This window comes from Nycticebus coucang, chromosome 3 (genome assembly GCF_027406575.1).
Source record: "Nycticebus coucang isolate mNycCou1 chromosome 3, mNycCou1.pri, whole genome shotgun sequence".
Taxonomy (NCBI): Eukaryota; Metazoa; Chordata; class Mammalia; order Primates; family Lorisidae; genus Nycticebus; species Nycticebus coucang.
The window spans coordinates 94,115,470-94,136,786 of NC_069782.1; the positions used below are offsets into that span (position 1 = coordinate 94,115,470).

At 35.8% G+C, this 21,317-nt stretch overlaps 1 protein-coding gene across 14 annotated transcripts in view; it reads left to right on the forward strand.

The window, feature by feature from the left end:
- The window catches only part of PPP3CB (protein phosphatase 3 catalytic subunit beta), a 50,446-nt gene that overhangs the window by 27,397 nt on the left and 1,732 nt on the right, over positions 1-21,317 (forward strand). For 5 of the 14 annotated variants that reach the window (XM_053586102.1, XM_053586104.1, XM_053586109.1 and 2 more), the window contains exons 10-14: positions 4,718-4,795; positions 10,076-10,102; positions 12,144-12,228; positions 14,436-14,533; positions 20,003-20,032. In XM_053586102.1, the coding sequence (XP_053442077.1) occupies positions 4,718-4,795; positions 10,076-10,102; positions 12,144-12,228; positions 14,436-14,533; positions 20,003-20,032 (318 nt within the window). Of the gene's footprint in view, positions 1-4,717; positions 4,796-10,075; positions 10,103-12,143; positions 12,229-14,435; positions 15,452-20,002; positions 20,033-21,317 lie in introns of those variants that run through there. The other 9 variants (XM_053586103.1, XM_053586105.1, XM_053586106.1 and 6 more) reach the window with 9 other exon arrangements.

The following is a 21,317-nucleotide window of genomic DNA, read 5'->3' on the forward strand; positions in this document are numbered from 1 at the left end:
CCACAGCACTCTATCCAGGGCAACAGCTTGAGACAATGTCTCAAAAATGTATATATATATGTATATACATATATATATATATCTAAATGATTAAGACACATTTTTAGAAGTAACTACACATAAACATAAAAACATTTACTAATTTCTTGATATAGAATCCTTTCTTTTGAAAATCTGGTGAAAGTTATGGGTTTTTTCACCAGAAAATTTCATATACAAATGTATGTGCATATTATTTTTAGGATGCTCCTAGATCTGAAGCGAATTGGTAAACTCCCTCAAGTTTATTAATACTAATTTAATAATCTCTGTTCTAGAGGATCCAATACAGTGTGACCATTAACACACTCTGATGAGAAAACTTGTTATTACAGCAGCCTTTACTTTGGTCATATTGCTCTTCATCTTCATTGACGACTAGCCTTTGGGTCATTTTTTACAAGTCAGATCCCCTTTCTTGCCCCCTCTTTCTTTCTTTCTTTTTCTTTTTGTTGGATTTTTTTTGTTTGTTTGTTTATAGGAGGTAGGGTCTCGTTCTGTCATCCAGGATGGGGTACAGTACCATAATCATAGCTCACTGCAGTCTTGAACTCTGGACTTACTCTATCCTTTCACCTTAAGTCACCTGAGTACGTGGGACTACAAGAATATACCACCACACTTAGTTATCTCTTCCTTCTTAACACACTCTTAAGCTCCTTTCTCTCTTATTTTTCTTTTTTTTTCTCTCTTATTTTTCTACTTCATTTGTCCTATAGATCTTAGCTCTAGTAAAGTCCAACAAACCATTTTTTCCATTTCTATAGCCTGGGTACTGCTGAAGATAGTTATACAGCCTTATGAATTGCCACCCCTTGATTTCTAGCATTAGCTGGAGTCTCAGTAGTACCCGAACACCTTTTATGTTCCTCGTTTCCTTTTTCTCGCATTTTCTTGAGAATATGGTCTAAATTTTCAGCTTTTTTTCTTAAATGCTTTTTCCTTTCAGCCATTTCCCTCACTCACTGAAAGCATATAATATTAATAGGGGCTATCTCTGTTTATTGTTGCCCTGCTTTACAATTTTCTTGAATTCTTCCTTGTTGAAGAGGTGACTCTTCCATCTAGGGCTAACCTTTCTAAGTTGTCCCTAGATTCTATTATCCATCTACTTTTTCAGGAAACTTTCATTATCATTCATGTCTTCTGTGTCTTTGAACTCTCTCTACTAATTCTTTTATAAATTATTCAAATTTATCTGATCTTTAAAAAATAACATTTCTCCCATATGCTGTCTTTCTCTAGTTACTACTATGCTATGATTTTCTTTGACACATTAAATTCTTCTTTTATTTTTATTTTTTAATTTCAAAATGTTAGGGGGTACAGATATTTTTGGTACATGACTTGAGTTGGGCTGTATATGTGCCTATCACCCAAATAGTGTTTATTGTACCTGTTAGGTGGGTTTTGTCCCTTCCCTCCACCTCTTCCCCACTGATTTCAATGATTTTTACTTCTCTCTGTGCACTTGTATGCCCATCAGTTCCAGTTTATTAGAGAGTGTGGTGTTAATTTTCTTTGTTTTGCTATCACTCTCTTGCCTTTTTTTCCGAAGCCAAGTTTCTAGGTGAAAAGCAGTATATACTTTGAAAGTACTTTTTTTTTTTTTTTTTGTAGAGACAGAGTTTCACTTTATTGCCCTCTGTAGAGTGCTGTGGCGGCACACGGCTCACAGCAACCCCCAACTCCTGGGCTTAGGCGATTCTCCTGCCTCAGCCTCCCGAGTAGCTGGGATTACAGGCGCCCACCACAACGCCCGGCTATTTTTTTTGTTGCAATTTGGCCGGGGCTGGGTTTGAACCCGCCACCCTCGGCATATGGGGCCGGTGCCCTGCTCACTGAGCCACAGGTGCTGCCCTTTTTCTTTTTTTTTTTTTTGAGACAGTCTCACTCTGTTACTTTGGGTAGAGTGCTATGACATCATAGCTCATCGCAACCTCAACCTCCTGGGGTCAAGTGATCCTCTTGCCTAATACTCCATGTAGCTAGGACTACAGGTGCCACCACAGTGCCTGGCTAGTTTTTCTATTTTTTTGTTTTTTTTTGTAGAGACAGAGTCTCACTTTATGGCCCTCGGTAGAGTGCCATGGCCTCACACAGCTCACAGCAACCTCCAACTCCTGGGCTTAAGTGATTCTCTTGCCTCAGCCTCCCGAGTAGCTGGGACTACAGGCGCCCGCCACAACACCCAGCTATTTTTTTTTTTTGGTTACAGTTCAGCCGAGGCGGGTTTGAACCCGCCACCCTCGGTATATGGGGCCGGCGCCCTACCGACTGAGCCACAGGCGCCGTCCAACGCCCAGCTATTTTTTGGTTGCAGTTCAGCCCGGGCCGGGTTCGAACTCGCCACCCTCGGTATATGGGGCCGGCGCCCTACCGACTGAGCCACAGGCGCTGTCCAACGCCCAGCTATTTTTTGGTTGCAGTTCAGCCCGGGCCGGGTTTGAACTCGCCACCCTCGGTATATGGGGCCGGCGCCCTACCGACTGAGCCACAGGCGCCGCCCGGCTTTATATTTCTTGTATGTGAATATTCATTTGTCTTAGCATCATTTATTGAAAAGACTTGATTTTTCCCACTGATTGTTTTGAAATCCTAGCTCACAGCAACCTCAAACTCCTGCGCTTAAGTGATCCTCCTGCGCCTGCCTCCCGACTAGCTAGGACTGCAGGTGCCCACCACAACAGCTGACTAATTTTTTCTATTTTTAGTAGAGATTGGGTTATTGCTCTTGCTCAGCCCGTTCTCAATTCCAGACCTCAATTGATCCTCCCACCTTGGCCTCCCAGAGTTCTAGGATTACAGACATGAGCCACAGAGCCAGAACCAGGTTTTTCTTTCTGGACTCTCAATTCTATTCCATTGAACTATAACATTACTTCATAATTTTTCTAACTTCTGTTTAGAAAGCGTTGTCTCCCCTTTCTACCTGGAAGACTCCTAGTTCATGATTCTTCTCAAATGTCATCATTAAAACCCTTGCTCTCAGTTTACATACATTTGAATACTTGAAGCATAGTTTTTATCACTTTTTTGTGGTTGAGATGTGTGTGTGTTTATTTTTATATACATAAAAATATATATATACATTAAAATATATGTGTGTGTGTGTGTGTATATATATATATATAGATAGATAGATAGATAGATACTCCTTCAGTAGTTAGTAAAATTTTGAGAGTAAAGACTGTTCCCAAGAGCTTTAGCCCAGTCTCTTAACATGTGGTGTGCTTTTAATATATTTGTAGGAGGAAAAATAGTTTTGTAGGGGCATACTGAATTTTGTTTTAGATGTGTTCATTTCTAGGAGCCATGGGGATATTCAGAGACTAATATTCAATAGACATTTATTAATTGAAATTTTCTTATTTATTTCTTATTTACTTATCTTATTTACTCATTTATTGGGTGCTTGTCACATATCAGGCACTGTCCTAGGCTGTAGGTAGTAATGAATAAAACGATATCCTGCATTCATGCAGCTTTCATTCTAGTTTGGGAAATAGACAATATACAAATGGTTTAAGACAGCTGGCAATAAAACCAACAAGGAAATTCCGAGCCTAAAGGGAGAGATCAAGACTTTGGAATCATCTCCAGAGAGGTGATGCTTGAAACTATAACTATGATAATGGGTGGAATTGTCAAGAAATTGGACATATAAGCTGGATGTGGTGGATCCCACCTGCAATCTGTAATCACACACTTTGGGAGGTTAAGGAGTTCAAGACTAGCCTGAGCAAGAGCAAGACTCCATCTCTGCTAAAAATAAAAGAATTAAACAGGCTTTGTGGTGGGCCCCTGTAGTCTTACCTACTTGGTGACTGAGGGAGGAGGATTGCTTGGGCCCAGGAGTTTGAGATTGCTGTGAACTGTGATGCCATGGCACTCTACCCAGGGTGACAGAAGTGAGACACTGTCTCAATAATAATAATAATAATAATAATGATAATGATAAATGAAATAAATTAGACATATGAAAAGAATAAAACAACAGAAGAAAATCTTGAGGATGTCCAAATTTGGGAGGCAAAATGGCCCAAAAGATAGGAAAACCAGAAGAGTAGAATCCTGGAAATCAGGGAAAAAAAATAAGGAAAAAATTACATATAGCATAGTTAAGGAGAATTAAGCCTGTGAAAGAATCATGGATTGAGATTGTTAGGTAGTCATTAGTAATCTTTTGAAGTAAGTTTCAAGCCAATTGATGCAGTAAAATATTAAAAGATTGAATCCTGGGACTTTTTGGAAACAGTGGAACTATGTCATGATTTTTTTTCTTACTCCATTATGCTATATCCATGCAGATTTAAAATGTATGCATTCAGATGTTATTCATCTCTATTCTTGTCTTTGGGGCTTCTTTTTTTTCCTGAGAGACCTGTAAATGGGTTCCATAATCTCTCTCTTCGCTGATTGGGGGTTAAAAGAAAGAAAGTAATGAAACATAAATTTTAAAAAATGAAAAAATAAAAAGAATCTCTTACTCTTTCAGACTGCTATCCATTGGAATTTTTCTTTTTAAAAGCCTTTGCATTTTTAATTCAATTATTTGGGCTATCAGAATGTGTTTGTTTTCTTGTGTTAAAAATTATTCCATTTTTTGGAATAGTTGCTGTGTATACATATAGACAGTTGTATCTAGTCAGCTAACATGTAATTTTTTTTTGAACAGTGACAGAGATGTTGGTAAATGTTCTGAGTATTTGCTCTGATGATGAACTAATGACTGAAGGTGAAGACCAGTTTGATGGTATGATTATTCATCTTATTATTTTTTATTATGAAATGCTATGCTATCTCTTAAACTGCCCAGCCTCAATATACACTACTTTGCAAAAAATAGGTTATTGCTTTCAGATGACTATGCTATTTGATAAGTGACAGGTCATTTTTATTTCGAGATTTTAAATAATTTTAATGATTTTATTTTCTAATGATATGGGAAAGAAGATAGATTTTGGGAAAGGGAAAATTTGGAAGAAAAAGCAGGGCAGGAAAATTGAAAGTTGTTACAAGGATGTGGTTCTTCATGAATGTGGACACTGCTTAGAGAAGGGAGGATAAAAATACTGTTTATTTCATTAGCACAGTAATTTTAGTTCATCAGAAATATACTCGAGCTGACAACGTTGCTTTCACTTTTTTCTTGTAGTCACTAAACTAGACTGTTCCCAGTGTAGTATGGTTGTTTTGTAAAGGACCACTTGCTAATGTAGTTTGAAATGCTGAAGAATTTTTTCCATAGAAACAAGATTATGCTTGGTTGTTCTTAGTAAGCCAACATTCCTATGTACCTAATACATATTTATAGTAAAAGTTAATACTATAGAAACAAATTCCTTTTATTTTTCTTTGAAATTTTTATTTAAAACTTTTGGTATTTAAATATTTTAAAATTAATTGAGTAAATAAAAAGTTAATCAATTTATAAGCTGAAAAGTCTTTATTTCCTTCCATATTGCCCTCCCCTTTTTGTTTCAATATATTTTTATGATTGTTATCAGTATTTATGTTTCCATGTATCAAACATGGTCTATGTATTGTAAGAATTAAAACCTACATACTTTCTAAGTAGATTAATGTGTCATAATTTTCATAGTTAATCTTTTTTTCTCCCCTGCTAGCATCTGTAGCTTTGGGATCATAGTTGATCTTATATTGTTTGGCAATTGGCTTGTTCTAAATTATTCTTTTTATCTATAACAGTATAAAAAACATATTCATACAATAGCTATTATTTTCCTTCTTAGAGTAAGTTTCTTGGAAAGAATTACAGAGGTATAGAATATGAAGAATTTTAGCTTCACTGTTTTAGATGTGAACTATCAGGTTGCTTTACAGGAGAATTGGACCAATGTGAATTGCCTCCAGCAGTGAATCCATAGAACTATTTCTTCACAGAGCTACCTCATTGGATTTTGGTCATTTTTACTTATTTTGCTTGATGGTAAATTATATATTATTGGTTAAATTTATATTTCTTTGATTTCTAATGATGCTAAGAAGAAAATTACCGTATTTCCAATTATTTAAACTTATCCATCTCAACTAATTACTTATCAAGTAAACTCTGAGTAAGAATTATATTAAAATTTCTCTACTTAATTGTAAGCCCAATTGCTGAAAATACACAGTAATTGTGTATAAGTGCTGGTGTTGCCATTTGTTGTTGATAGGCAAGATGTGCTTTAACTCTTTGCTTTTGTTAATGACTGAAGTGTATTTATATCAGTTATTTGGGGGTTTAGAGAATAAGCTTTAATGAGTAATATTTTTCTTATTTTAATTCTCCTTTTGATGTTTGTGTGGAAGTTTTTTGTTTTTTGTCTTGTTGAGACAAAGTCTCACTCAGTTGCCTGGGTAAAGTGCTGTAGTGTCATAGCTCACAGCAACCTCAGATTCCTAGGCTCAAGCGATCCTCATGCCTCAGCCTACCCAGTAGCTGTAGGCGCCTGCCGCAGTGCCTGTCTAGTTTTTCTATTTTTAGTAGAGATGAGGTATAACTTTTGTTCAGGCTGGTGTCAAACTCCTGAGCTCAGACAGTCCACCTGCCTCCACCTCCAAAGTGCCTAAGGTTACAGGTGTGAGCCACATTGCAAGACTGGAAGTTTTTAGTTTTAACATATTTTATATGTATTATCTTTTCCATAAACATTTCAAGTAGTTTAAAGTAGATACTTTGTTTCCCTGTTCTGCTATTACTATTTGTTATAAAAACAGACCTGGGCTGAGATTCTATACCCTTATAAAGGCTGTGTGGTTTTACGCAAGTTACCTGTCTGAGTCTGAATTTTCTTTATCTTCAAAAGGAGGATAATACCTATTTAATAATGTTGTAGTTATTGAGATAATGACTTAAATAATTTATGGCATATAGCCTACTAATTTTTATAGGTAGGGTTTTTTGTTAATTTGTTAAATTCTGTGACATATATGGCAAGAGTTTTAATTGGTATTAACTCTATATCTGAATCTAGGGAGTTTTTTGTTTTTTGTTTTTTAATCTAGGGAATTTTTTTAAAATTATATTTAATTTTCCAAACTAAGACCAAGATCTCTTGCTCTGTATAATTAGTTTACTACAATTACTCCTTTTAATACAGTTAACATACCAGGCAGACATAAAGTTTGTAAATAAAATATATAAATTTAATATTTTAAATTGCACATGAACTTTATGTCTACCCTGTATAACTTCTTTATTTATAGGCCGAGCAGGGTGGCTCATGCTTATAATCCTAAGCACTCTGGGAGGTCAAGCCAGAAGGATTGTTTCAGCTAAGGTGTTTGAGACTTGAACAAGAGCAAGACCACGTCTCTATTAAAAATAGAAAAATTAACTGGGTGTTGTGGCAGATGCCTGTAGTCCCAGCTACTCAGGAGGCTGAGGCAGGAGGATTTCTTGAGCCAAGGAGTTTGAGGTTGCTGTGAGCTAAACTGATAATGCTGCACTCTAGCCTGGGCAACAGAGTGAGACTCTATCTCATATAATTGCATGTATGTAGATGTGTGTGTGTGTGTATAATTACTCCATTTATAATTATATAGTTTTTCTTTGAAAAAAATCTCAAGTTAATACTTTAGTATTTTATATTCTTATTACTATTACAACTACTTTCTCTGTTAACATATTTTCTATCTGATAAAGGAATATATTATATATTTATGAGTTGATCTTATGGCTAACAACTTGGATCAGCAGAATTATTTTCTATGGTAATTTTTGATTTGTTTTCCGTAATTAAAAAAAAATGTGTTATTTATATAAGACTGATATTTTTATTTTATGTACTTTTACCTTTCTTTTTATTCTTCAAAAATTATTATCAATATTGCCAATAGTGTGTTAAATAGGAGTGGTGGTAGGTAATGCTTTTATTCTCTTATTGGAATAAAAAGGAAAAAGTTTTCTTGTTAGTCTAATTAGAGTACTTGGTTTTGGATACTTATCATTTATATGAAGATAGACCCTTCCAATATTTTTTGGTATTCAACCAGGAATCAATATCAAATTTTATTATATTCCTTCCAATGAGAAGATTTTATGTATTTTATCGATAATTTTTCTGTCAATATTTTAATTTATCCACTTGTATTATTCTTGCATTCTAAGGATGAATTAAATTTGATCATTAAGGAGGCAGTGTAGTTTAATGAAAAAGATCAGTGGTTTAGGTGTCTTGTCATTACCATTCACTAGCTGGGTAATCTTGGAAAGGTTGTGTAATTTCCTAGTATTTTCTTATCCATTAATTGAGGCAATCGAGAGGATGTGAATTCTTTTCCACTCAAGTAAGTTTGGAAGTGTTAAGTACGATTTATGACAATATTTTTATGGGAAAATGCTCTGATTTCCAGCATTAAATACTAGAAATAGGTCTCCGTTTACTGGTAAACATGCCAGGTGGAATTACTCCTCATGTTTTCACTCTTTCACTACCAGCTATTGGGAGCAAGGACTCTAAAAAAGTTTCAGAAAAATGTCTGGAAGTTTGTATGGAGAAATGGGAATGGTTTGGGGTAGAGAGATATTGAAGGAATGGAGGATGGGAGGAGATTAGGATAGATACTAAGGTTCAGAATGGGGTAGAGAAAGAGCTACTAGAACTAGGTTTATTTCCCTTCCTTATTTGTACTTCCTGATTTCTTCCCCCAACTCCATTTATCTTTTCTCCTTTTCTTTCACCATGTTGGATGCTTTCTGTTCTCTTCTCCTTTTCCTACACAGCAGTGGAATCATCCTATGGACTGGGTTTGGGGAGAAATCTGACTTTAGAAAGAAAACTTGGTGTGATGGAGATTACTGGAGAGGCAAAACAAGCTTTTAGGTTTTCTGTGGGGAAAGAGAAAAAAAGCAGGGTTAGAGATTTCTCAGTGGCAGGTAGTAAAGAGTAGTTTTTGTATATTCAAGACTGATATTAAGTAAAGGAATAAGACTATTGTTAAGTAACGAGTCTTTGGTACTCCATATTGTTCATGTATGTGAGGAGTCGTTTTTTGTTATTAGGACAAAGTATGCATAAACACTAAATGTATAAATGCACATAGCATCCCTTTTTGAAGTGTTAATCACAAAAGAAAATTTTTGAACACTGATGTTTGTGATATTTAGAATGCTTACTGTTTTTTCCAGATATTTATCTTTTGTCTTCAGTTTGGTGAAGGAAATGCCTAATCCATATCTGTTAAAATTTTACTAAAATAACTTAGATTTCCCATATTGGAATCATGTATTTCAGCATTAGAAGGATAGCTAGAGAAAGCTGAAATGAAACCATCCCAGACTCTACTTTTAAGAACTATTACTTTGAAATCTGTTGCTGTTTTTGCAAGAACAAACTCCCAAACTCCCAGATTGGATTTAGAAGAGAAAGCTCATACTGTTGCTCCTGAGTATATGCAAAAGTTCTGTAATTCAGATTCAGAAAATTGTGTGCTCTTGTTATGGAATGTGAGAGGCTAAACTTTTCCTGTATTGGAAGTGGGTGAGGTTTTCCATTGAGGTAGTTTATAAAGTTACCTACATTTCTCTGTATACTACATATTTTGCAGATGGTTGGTGTCCTTGAAGAACCACATGAGTTTGTACCTCATTTGTGTCATTACCTTTCACTTAACATACTTAATGGGTGACACATTTCCTTAGGGGTATGAATATAAATATACAATTGTTGTTAGCACAGTCTTTTATCAGTCTTATGTGTTTTCATGTGTTTTTTCTGTCCCTAATTATGTCTACTTTCATCAAATATTATAGTCATTCTGTCCATGATTTCTTCTAAACATACATCTTTTAAGAAATCTTTACTTTAGAGCTCTACACACCCATTAGCGTCCCTCTTTTATTCACCAGATTCTATGATACTACCTTTTTCAAATTTTCAAGTATTAGGGCCGCCTTCATTTTTCTCCCTTTCTTTCTACATTCATTCTTCAGTACCACTGCCAAGTTAAATCTCTATCTTTTTATTTGTCTCAACCACCTTTTCTCCATCATTCACTTCCTTTTTTCTGGACTCTCCATCTGAAGAACGGCTCATATATGGCAATAAAAAAGGTACAGACCAGACAGAGTAATATTGTTTTGAAATATGACTTCATGAGTTATCCTCATGTCCATGTAAGTTAGCACATTCATTGATTAGTGTTTATGCAGAGTCCTCTTGGGCCTTGTACAAATTTAGTTTAAGTTTTTTCTGAGTTGGTATTTGGTGTTTTTAGAAGTCATATTCCAAGATATCTGTCTTTCTGTGCATGGAAATATATTTCCCTCTTTTTCATTCCTTTTGTTTTAAAATTTCATTCTTTTGCTTATTTGTAATGTTTTATACTTTTCCTTGCATGATTAGGGGTATTTGATTGTCTGTCTTATTTCCCAAAGAAATTTTACTGTGGACATTTACTTTAATATGATGCATGATGTGTTTGTAGACTGATTTAAAATCCTGATTTGTACAGTGTTTTTATATTTCTGTGAATATTTTTCATTTGAAATCAGTATGGTTTACATATAATTTGGTTTTACAGATATATAAATTAAGACCAAAAATATAGATGTATCTCATTATAGTCATCCTCCCTAAATGCTACCCTACTGCTCACCCCTAGTCTAGCTATTTAAAAAAATTCTGTCAATTTTAAAATAAAAAATCTATATTAATTCATTAGAAGAGAATCAGACTTACCTTATGTCCTTAGGACAAGTCACTTAACAAACTCAGTTTCTTTGTCTATAAAATTATGAGATTAGACTTTGCAATATCCCTAATATCTCCTCAAATTCTAATACTCTATTATGTTTAGATTGTTAGTAATTTTTTTTTAGCACCTTAAAAATACCTGTTTAATGTCACAGTATTATGGTACCCACACTGTTCTGGATTTATAAAAGCTGTGGCTTAATGCTCATATTACATTTTAGAAAATCATAAAAATGGTCATGGAGCCTGTTTTCCCTAAAATATGTCTTTTATTTTTATCCTTGAAATTGGATTTCTTTTTCTCTTTCCTAGCAGTCAGGTCCAGTCTTCATCTTAGTTTTTAAATATGTGTATTTTGTGGGCTGCTTGAATTTTAAATGAGATCCTCTAGCCTGGAAGATTTAATGATTGTTCAGACTTCTGTATACCTAAGGCCCCTTTTTATCTAGCGTCTTTAGCTTTTCCTTAACCTTCTCCCCAACCATGGTGCTTCCATATGTGTGTTTTCATCATGTTGAAGCACAGCTCTAAGAAACCACACTCTTGGGTCTAGAGTGCTAGTTGCTATATATGAGATGATAGGATTGAGATTATTGTTCTTTCTGGAGGCCAAGGGGAAGGAAGATAAAACCGTTGAGTCTTTCTTCAACCAAGGATCCAGTTATGTTAGTGTATTCTATTTTGTATCAGTGGTAGCACAGCTAACTGTCTAGAGATGAAGCAATAGTAATCTGTTAGCCATATTTTTCTCATGGCATATATCATACTCAGGTAGAGATGTCAGAGCTTGGATATACTTTTATGACCTTAGAGAACACCTGGTCCATTAGGTTGAAATATTCATTGTTGTTGAAATGCTGGTATGGTCCTTAGTTCAGGATTACCTGTGTAGTAGTCCCACATGTAATTATTTTTAGACCATTTTAGAGCTAGGAAGTTTATTCTGTTATAGTATGATGGGATATTTTCAGCCTGCATGTTGAATACTATCATAATAGCTAAATAGAAGACTACAGAGCTATCACAAATTCTTACTGTTACTCTGCATGTCATAGACTCTCATGAAGATTAAACAGAGTATAGGATTACTGTCAGTTTTTGTCCTCTAGTTTGTATGGTAAGTTGGGCTCAAACTTTTTTCCCATTGGTCTTTCACTGAGTCATCTGTAGTGTGAAATCATAAAGTTTTTGGATTACTTTTTATTTGTATCGGACTCCAGTACTAGACCAATGTTAACCTAAATATTAAGGGAGTGAGAAATTTTTTGGCATGAGTTCATCTAGTCTCTTTCATGTTAGCTTGGGATTGGTTTAGATGAGTATAGAATAGGCTAATAGAATAATGCAAGTGTGAGTGCCCTAAACTTGAGCCTTTCTTTCTATCTATTCCATTGAAAGTAGGTTCAGCTGCAGCCCGGAAAGAAATCATAAGAAACAAAATTCGAGCAATTGGCAAGATGGCAAGAGTCTTCTCTGTTCTCAGGTAATGATATATATAAGTATATATATACACTCAGGCTCACTTTGTCTCCCTGAGTTGAATGCCGTGGCATCACAGCTCACAGCAACCTCAAATTCTTGGGCTTAAGCGATTCTTTTGCCTCACCCTCCTAAGTAGCCTCCCACCACAACACCTGGCTATTTTTAGAGACGAAATCTTGGTCTGGCTCAGGCCGATCTTGAATCCATGAGTTCACGCAGTCCACCCACCTCATGCATGAGCCACCATACTGGCCTATATATATATTTTTTAAGAATGACATTCACGTAAGTTTTATTACAATATATTGTTATAACTGTTCTACTATAGTTATTGTTGTTAATCTCTTACTGTGCCTAATTCATATACATAATCTTAGCCAAAAGGCCAAGAAATAATGTACCTCATTTGTAAATTAAACTTTATTATATGTATGTAAATATAGGGAAAAATGTAGTATACATAGGATTTGGTACTGTCAGAAGTTTCAGGCATCCACTGGGGATCATGAAAGGTATCTCCTCAGATGAAGGACAGGTCTTATAATAGGAAACCACATAGTAGTTACAGTGGATGACCTATAGCTGTATATATCAGCACAGATGAACTGTAAGGACGTATGTTTAACCAAAAAAGAACTGGAAGAATACGTATTAGTTACTGATGCTATGTAACAAATTACCCCAAATTTATTACTTCACAGTTTCCGTAGGTTGGGAATATGGTTGTGGACTTCTTCAAGGTCTCCAAAGGGCTGCCATCAAGGTCTTGGCCCAGGCTGGGATTTGTTTTATCTCAAGGCTCAACTGAGGAGAGAGCCTCCGTGCTCACTCAGTTGCTTTGCATCCAGTTCTCTATGGCATCAACGTGTAAGCTGAAAAATATCCCATTCCTCAGCTCCATGTTGGCTGATACAAAAGCTTTTCCTCCCAGAGGGGTTTTAGCTGGTTCCTCCTGGCCGAAGAATAGCTCTAGGAGTTTGCCCCACCTTTGCCCTTCAGTTTCAAACAGGTCATGGAATGCTGCAGAACCCAGTCTCTCTTCATATGGCCAGGACCTAAAAATACCCTATTGTTGGGGGATCTATCTTGTGGCTGTTTAATCATCCATCTCTGGAAAAGAGACCATCTCGCTCTGTTTTCCATCCTCCAATTTCTAAGCCATTAATGGGCTTACTAGCAGTCTGGCCATAGTCTCACTACTGCCAGTCTCTCCAAAGCCTGTTGCTCTTTGGGCAGTTTAATAATGCACTATCACCTCTGTGGCTCTGCTCGCTTTCTCAGAGTGATGATCCTTGTCTGTGGTTAGAAGTTACTCATAGGCCAAAGAGCAACTCGTCTCTAAATGTCTGGCTTTGCCAGCCATCCCCATGGGCTCCTGTGGCTTTGCTCATGGCTCTGCTAATTGTCTGGTGGCTTTGCCTAGCCTAGCCATACATGCTCTGCAGTAAGCACCACCACAGCAGGCAGTGGGCAGCAGCAAGAGCCCAGAGCGCACCTATTTTCTTGATTATTCATTTTGCTGAAATTACTTTCATTGTGTAAGCATTGTCCTGCTTGACATCTAAAAGCAACATCATCACTCTTCCTGTAAAGAAGTTAATTACACATTTGTATATTGAAGACGGGAACACAAGTCCCTTTGAAACTAAGGTTTTTGACCCTGTGATTATTGTTGCTTACCTGTAGTATGTATGTCCTTATATGATGAAAACATTAAGTTTACACCTTGAAAATAAGAGCAGGATAGGGAGGAGGGGGACACTTTTTAGTATTCCTGATGAACTTGCTCTTGTACCTGGAAGTCTCTTGGGCTGGAGCCACAACTTGCCTTCCTGGGGTTAATTCAGGAAGACCAGGTTAAGGGTACAAGTGAATAGCCCAGTCCTTGAAAATGTGTTTGCAAGACTAATTATATCAGACATTTGAACTTTAAAGCATATGAAATACCATGTTTTCTCAATTGTATTTTACCCATTACTGATAAATCTCACCACATATTTAACAAAGCTTTTCAGGAAAAATGATATATGCCTCAGTTATAAAACACATCATCATATTCCACATGTAGAATATGCAAAGATGTGTGTCTTAAAGTTGAGGAAAATACGGTAAACAATGAATGTCATAAATTACATAGCATATGGCCATAGGTTCTCAACTAAGTGCTTGTTGAAAGTGTCTGATGTTTGTTTTATCTCTCTGCTATAGGGAGGAGAGTGAAAGTGTGCTGACACTCAAGGGCCTGACTCCCACAGGGATGTTGCCTAGTGGAGTGTTGGCTGGAGGACGGCAGACCCTACAAAGTGGTAATGATGTTATGCAACTTGCTGTGCCTCAGATGGACTGGGGCACACCTCACTCTTTTGCTAACAATACACATAATGCATGCAGGAAATTCCTTCTGTTTTTTAGTTCCTGTCTCAGCAGCTGACACAGGGCACTATGTAAGAGGTAGTTATTCTGATCAGGGTAGAATATTGGTAGAATTGTTTTCGTTTTAGTCAAAAATAAAGATCGGATCCTCAACTTTTCATGAAATGATATGAGAGCAGCTCATATCATAATCTCTGAAATATTTATTTATTCATTTGTTTAATTCATCCTTTTAAAAGTCCCAGTTTCAGAATGTGAATCAGGGATATTCATATTACTAAAACAGAACTGTAATTCCAAGTTTCTTATTTTTTTTAATTATGTAATTGTATTAGACTATGCTTATATTTTCAAATACTTAATTTTAGAGTTCATTCTCTTCTTGGGCCCCAGAATATTACTTATGCACTTCACTTGCCAAAATATTTGTGCAAGGTTTTGTACCCTGGTAAATGATACCAAAGTTTGTTTTCTGTGGTGTTTGTCAAATGTTCTATGTATAATTGACTGTCTGTAACATGCTGTTTCCTTCCTCTGCAGATGTAGCTGCTTTCCTAAATCTGTCTGTCTTTCTTTAGGTTAGCTGTATGTCTGTAAAAGTATGTTCAATTAAATTACTCTATCAGACACTTGTCTGTCTTTTGATGTAGAAGCAGCTTTGTAGCACCTTGTTTTGAGGTTTGCTGCATTTGTTGCTGCACTTTGTGCATTCTAAACATGAATGTAACATTAGATATTAAGTCATTGTTATAAGGAGTTGAATTTAAAATCTGTAAGTCAAAATTCAAAGGGTGTTATTATTAAGTGTGCCTTTATTTTGCATGAAAATAAAAAGAATTATACGTAAAGCATTCCTGTAATCTGGCTCATTGAATACTTTATATTAAAAAAAGCTAACTTTTTTTGGCGTAAATATTTGTGTAAATACTGGGTTAAGTTTTTGAAAGCCCATTACAGATTAACTAGAAAAGAGTAATGTTAATATTATAGACCATACACAGTAATTAAGTCTAGATTTCTTTCTCTTATCGTTGGAAAGCAAAAAAAAATGTGATATAGAAAGGCTTGAGTTTATGTTTTATTGTAGTCACTTTTGACAGCCTTCCAAGGGTCATTGTTCTGTTAAAACAGGCAGCAACAGATCTGATGTTTTTCTTTAATCATGATTAAGTTTCTTTTTGGTGTTGTAATTAGTGACTTTTTAAAAGAAAAAAAATAGGAAATTTTGGGTGGCGCCTGTGCCTCAGTGAGTAGGGTGCTGGCCCCATACACTGAGGTTGGTGGGTTCGAACCTGGGCTGGCCAAACTGTAACAAAAAGTAGCCGGGCGTTGTGGTGGGCGCCTATAGTCCCAGCTACTCGGGAGGCTGAGGTAAGAGAATCGCCTAAGCCTAAGAGCTAGAGGTTGCTGTGAGCTGTGACACCATGGCACTCTACCAAGGGTGACAAAGTGAGACTCTGTCTCTATAAAAGAAAAAAAAATAGGAAATTTCAATTTAACATTTTGAATAAATTCAAATTAGATTGACTTTTCACAATTTCATTTCACTCAGTCCCATAAGTGCTTTTTAATGAAAACACTTTAAAACTATAGATAAATAATTTTTATTTGTAGTCTGGACATGTTCTATTTTATATGTTATTGTGTTGTACATGACCACTGCTGGTATTTATCTAAGAAGTATAACTTTGTTTTGAAATTATAGTTTCAAATTTTCCTTCTGAATGAGAGTTTTTTTTTTTAATTAGCACCTGCTAACTACATGCTTTGTTGATAGCACTTCTATTTATTCTTAATTTGCACACAATTTGAAGATCATTTCTCCAACTTCGAAACCACCTTCATCTGTAAGGGAGATTTCAAAGATAGTAGTTTTGCTGGAGGGACTGTTTATTCCCAGGATAGAGTGAGTTATTGAAAGGAGCTGAATTTAAGAGATCTAGTTTGGGAAACTACATAGCTCCCCCCTTCTGCTACTGCTTTTTATTGAGGTGGGTTTATTTTTTTTACTTTATTTTATTACTAGTTTTGGGACAAAGACTCATTCTATTGCCTACGCGAGAGTGCCCTGGCATCAGCTTAGCTCACAGCAACCTCAGCCTCTTGAGTAGCTGGGACTACAGGCACCTGCCACCATGTCAGCTAATTTTTCTTGTTTTGGTGGAGACTAAGTAGAGACTCTTGCTCTGGCTGATCTCTAACTCCTAAGCTCAAGGGATCCTCCCTCCTACCTCCTGTTGGCCTCCCAGAGTACTAGGGTTACAGCCAGGAACCACAGTGTCTGGCCTTTGCTACTTCTTGATAGTGTGATTTGAGCATTTGGTTGAAGTTATTTCCTTACTATAAGATAAACACATTTTTCTTTTTCGAGACAGAGTCTCACTCTGTTGCCCTTAGTAGAGTGCCATGACATCATAGCTCACAACAACCTCACACTCTTGGGCTCAAGAGATCCTCTCGCTTCAGCCTTCCAAGTAGCTGGGAGAACAGGTGCCTACCACAGTGCCCAGCTAGTTTTTAGAGATGGGGTCTCACTCTTGCTCAGGTTGGTCTTGAACTCCTGAGCCCAACCAGTCCACCTGCCTCAGTCTCCCAGAGTGCTAGCATTATAGGCATGAGCTACCATATCCCGCCTGATAAACACATTTTGAAACAAATAACAAAACTCATGCAAAAGTTGCTTCTATGTGATTTAAAAGAAAATCATCTACTATTTTAAATTTTAGTAGATATGTTTTCTGATGTTAGTGTTTATACTGAGAGTTAGATATTACAAAAGGAACTTTTTTTTAATTCTAGGACCTTTGATCCCATTAAAAGAAAATAAAATTTGTCTTTTCAATAACTTTAAAGTTAATTTACATGATATTTATTTTGTGAGTGTTTTTACAAACTGCACACTTCCATTAAAATTGGATTTTATGTCCATATTTGTTTTGTGTACATTTTCTTATGGAGATTTGACTGGGAGCTAGTCCTGTAGTATCACCTTTGCCAGAATCTATATGGTAAAATATGTGGTCATCTCTATTTTAGTAAGTTAAATTCCTCTTAGTCATTTATCCTGTGTAGTATTGAGGAACACAGTTTGAAGCTACCCTCAAACTTATTAAGACCATGTCAAGGTGCACTGTATAGCTGAAAACAAATAGGGGAAAAGTAGTGCATTTTAGATAGACCTCAATTGTCAGAACTCTTTCTTTCTAACTTAATGTTTAAAGTTTAAATGACCATCTTTCAAATCTAAGCAATCAAGCTTGACATGGTAACGCAGTTTTGAGTGTGATATCTACCTTGTGTTCTAGGAAGGATTTAGGGTAAGTTAGTGGCCTCAGAAAAGGCCAGACAATGTAATTGACCTAGAAAATAGTTTTAAAAATCTGTAGAATGATTTTATAAAATTAAAACTCTATAGAATGATTTCAAAAGTATATAGCTGTTTCATAATGTGAAAAATTTGTTAACAGACTTTTAAACTATTGATACAATCAAATAGACATTAATTCTCATAGTGATATCAGTTTTTGTCCTTAGTTTATTAGTATATATGATAAGGTTATGAAATGTTTCTTAAACTGGCTTCCGTTATCACAGACTCTCTAAAACACATTCTGATAGACATTTAATTTTTCCCCATTCAATTTTTTTTTTTTTTTTTGTAGAGACAGAGTCTCACTTTATGGCCCTCGGTAGAGTGCCGTGGCCTCACACAGCTCACAGCAACCTCCAACTCCTGGGCTTAAGCGATTCTCTTGCCTCAGCCTCCCGAGTTCAATTTCTAAATTATAAAGAGAGTTGTCCATATTTTGAGGAGAAGGAGTTAATCAAGTGGCGGTGGCTTATTTATTCCAGTTTTATGTCTGGTCAAATTGCAAGAGTATTTTCTAGGTGTACAGATGGAGATTTTTTTTTTAATGGTGATTTGTGCAGTGAATATACAACAATTCTGTCTGCTCTGATTTGTAATATAGTTTAACAGTTAAGGAAGATTAACTCTTCCTTTATCCAGCGTTCATTATACTTCTTTGGGGTCCTCGGTTCACTTTACTCTCTGGTTAATATCAACGACATTTTCTAATTTAGTCCACTTTTAACTCTTTAGATCATCAGTATCCTTTCACATTAATAATTGCTTTGGGTAAAATTTATCATTTATAAATCATGTTTACCACTAAAAGAATATTTATTCTAATTGGCCTTATTGCAGAAGAAGCAAAGTAGAAGGAAAAGGATGTTATTATTATAAGTATTCTGAGTGTGTACACTTTGGGTAAAGTTGAGAGTGGACAATATTGTGAAGCAATGTTGTTCTTAGCTAACTTATCTTAGGTCCTGGTCCTTAACGTGAGCTTTTTATATAGTTCAAACCCAGAAATGAGCCAAAAAACAATCTTTGACTATAAAATGTATGATTAAATATGTCGTGATTCTCTAAATGGGCCAGTGACCAGCTATCCCAAGAACACATTTCTTGTTTATAATATGACCTATGTGTATGACTGAAATAGTTAGGACTTACTGTCTGTAAGCCCTCAGTTTCATTCCTTGATACCTCTATTTTATGAAGGGTTTGAAAAGATGTGTAGAAGTCATTCTTCCTTAAGAATTCAGTCTCTTAGTTCCTGAAGCAAATTTGAATCATGATAAACTGGATATGAGTGGATTTTTTAAGTCTATAAATGTTAACACCTTTAGGTATTTGGAACATCAAAGCTAGAAGAGAAAGGAAGTTTCTGGTAGACAAGAGGGATCCTTTTAGATTCCTCACAAAGAACAGAGCTACATAATTGTTCTACTTAAACTAATTCACCAAGTTTATTGCTCTAAAATTTCATTGTAGCCGTATCAGATTTTGCAGCTTTTCTTTTGCCTTATAAATTAGAAGTGACAGGAAAAGCAGTGCTGACCCCTTGTAGTTTCTATTATAAGGAACCAAATGGTGATGAGTTTTGTTTTTGTGAGACATAAAAGAAAAAGACTTTCCTATTTGCTTTTTACTACAATTCTATCCTTATAATTTTACCCTAGAGAATTTTTCTGTGATTGTGATGGATGTGATATAATAAACATAAAGGAAAATTCTAAAGCCATCAAAATTCTGAATTCAAGATGGGTAATTAATCCTGGAGTGCATTTGAATGAGAGCTGAGATGTCTTGTGTTTAAAATAGGTTTGTGTGTTCTGTGCTCTGAGCAATGTTGTCATAGTGCTGTGTGTAAACTGTACTGTGTCAGGAATTGGGGGATTGGATGGGCCTCTCTAATATGAGTACTACTTATGTTAAATTGTAAATGATGTAGTATGGGGTACTGTGTTAAGTGATCATTGCCTTTTCTGCTGTACAATATGACCCTTCTCATCTCTCTCATTCATTTTGCATGCCTCTGCTCACTTCTGTACAGCCACAGTTGAGGCTATTGAGGCTGAAAAAGGTACGATGAGAGTCCTTGCGCTGGGCAGAGATCTGTGGTGTGTGGGTGGGCATCAGAGAATGTCCTATGGGTGTGTCTTAACCCCTAGCTTGCACAGCCCTAGATGAACCAGACTCACTGACTCATCAAGTTTAGCAGTCAGATTCCTTATTTGTTTAGTTATTTATTTATCAGTCACAAAAGCTGATGTCCATAATGACAGTCTGTTTTTTTCCCTTTTCTGGTATAATAGGCAACCAGAATTTAATGTTCCTGATTTCTTTAAGTATATTATGCTATATATTATAGCATTTAAAGTTGCCTGTTTTAATGGAACTTACTAAACTGAACCTGCAAATAAAGATCTATTTCATATTTGCATGATACTCAGTTTTTTTTCCTTATGTGAAACCCCCTCTAGATATAGGTCTGAGTTTTTTTACTCATTTTCAATAATGTACTTGACTGAGAGTGCAGGAACTGTCACTATAATGTTTTTTCCTCTGTTTTTATTGCAGTTCAGGCTGTAGTTTACTGATAAGATTATAATATTCATGTATATTGTATGTTGGCTTTATATTATACATTGCTGAATGTTTTGCTGCCCCAGCCATTGTTTGGTTCATGTGCACAGACTGAGTCCTAGGGATTGCATGTATTAGGCAATCAGATTATAATTAGTGGTATGATAATCTTTTCTGTGAATATTTTAATAGTGGAGGATGTATCATTTTAGATGAAATGAATGAGAAACTATACAGTTGGTGGAGAATTGCCATTTATTTTGATTAACTTTTCCAAAGAATGTGCAGTAAATGACCAGTGAATTAAGGAAGACATTTTCTAAAATATGAAATTATAAATATTTTTTGCTGTCATCCAAACACAGATATAACTTTTGGAGGCATTTCCCACATTTTTCATTTCATATTGGTGGTGATGGGGTGATGATACCTTGACCGCCAAGATAGTTTTGATCTATTATATTTTAACTTACCTTTGCTTCTTTCTCCTCCTAAGCTCCTGGTGCAGATTTGTATATTGAGGATTAGCCTCCTTACTTGCCCCTACTCTTGTTGCTACCTTATTGTGATAATCACTGATGTTCTCAAGGTCAGAGGAAGGAGATAATTGGTGTAGTAGAAGTCAGACTAAGACCCTGAGAGGTTGATTTGGGGGGCAGGAAAGGGTCGTTTTTTCATTTGTTATTATTTTGGGGGGGGGGCTGTGCTAACACTGCCATCTATGATGCTATTGTGTTTATATTTAGATTTAAATATTTTCCATTTAAGAGGAAGAATGATAT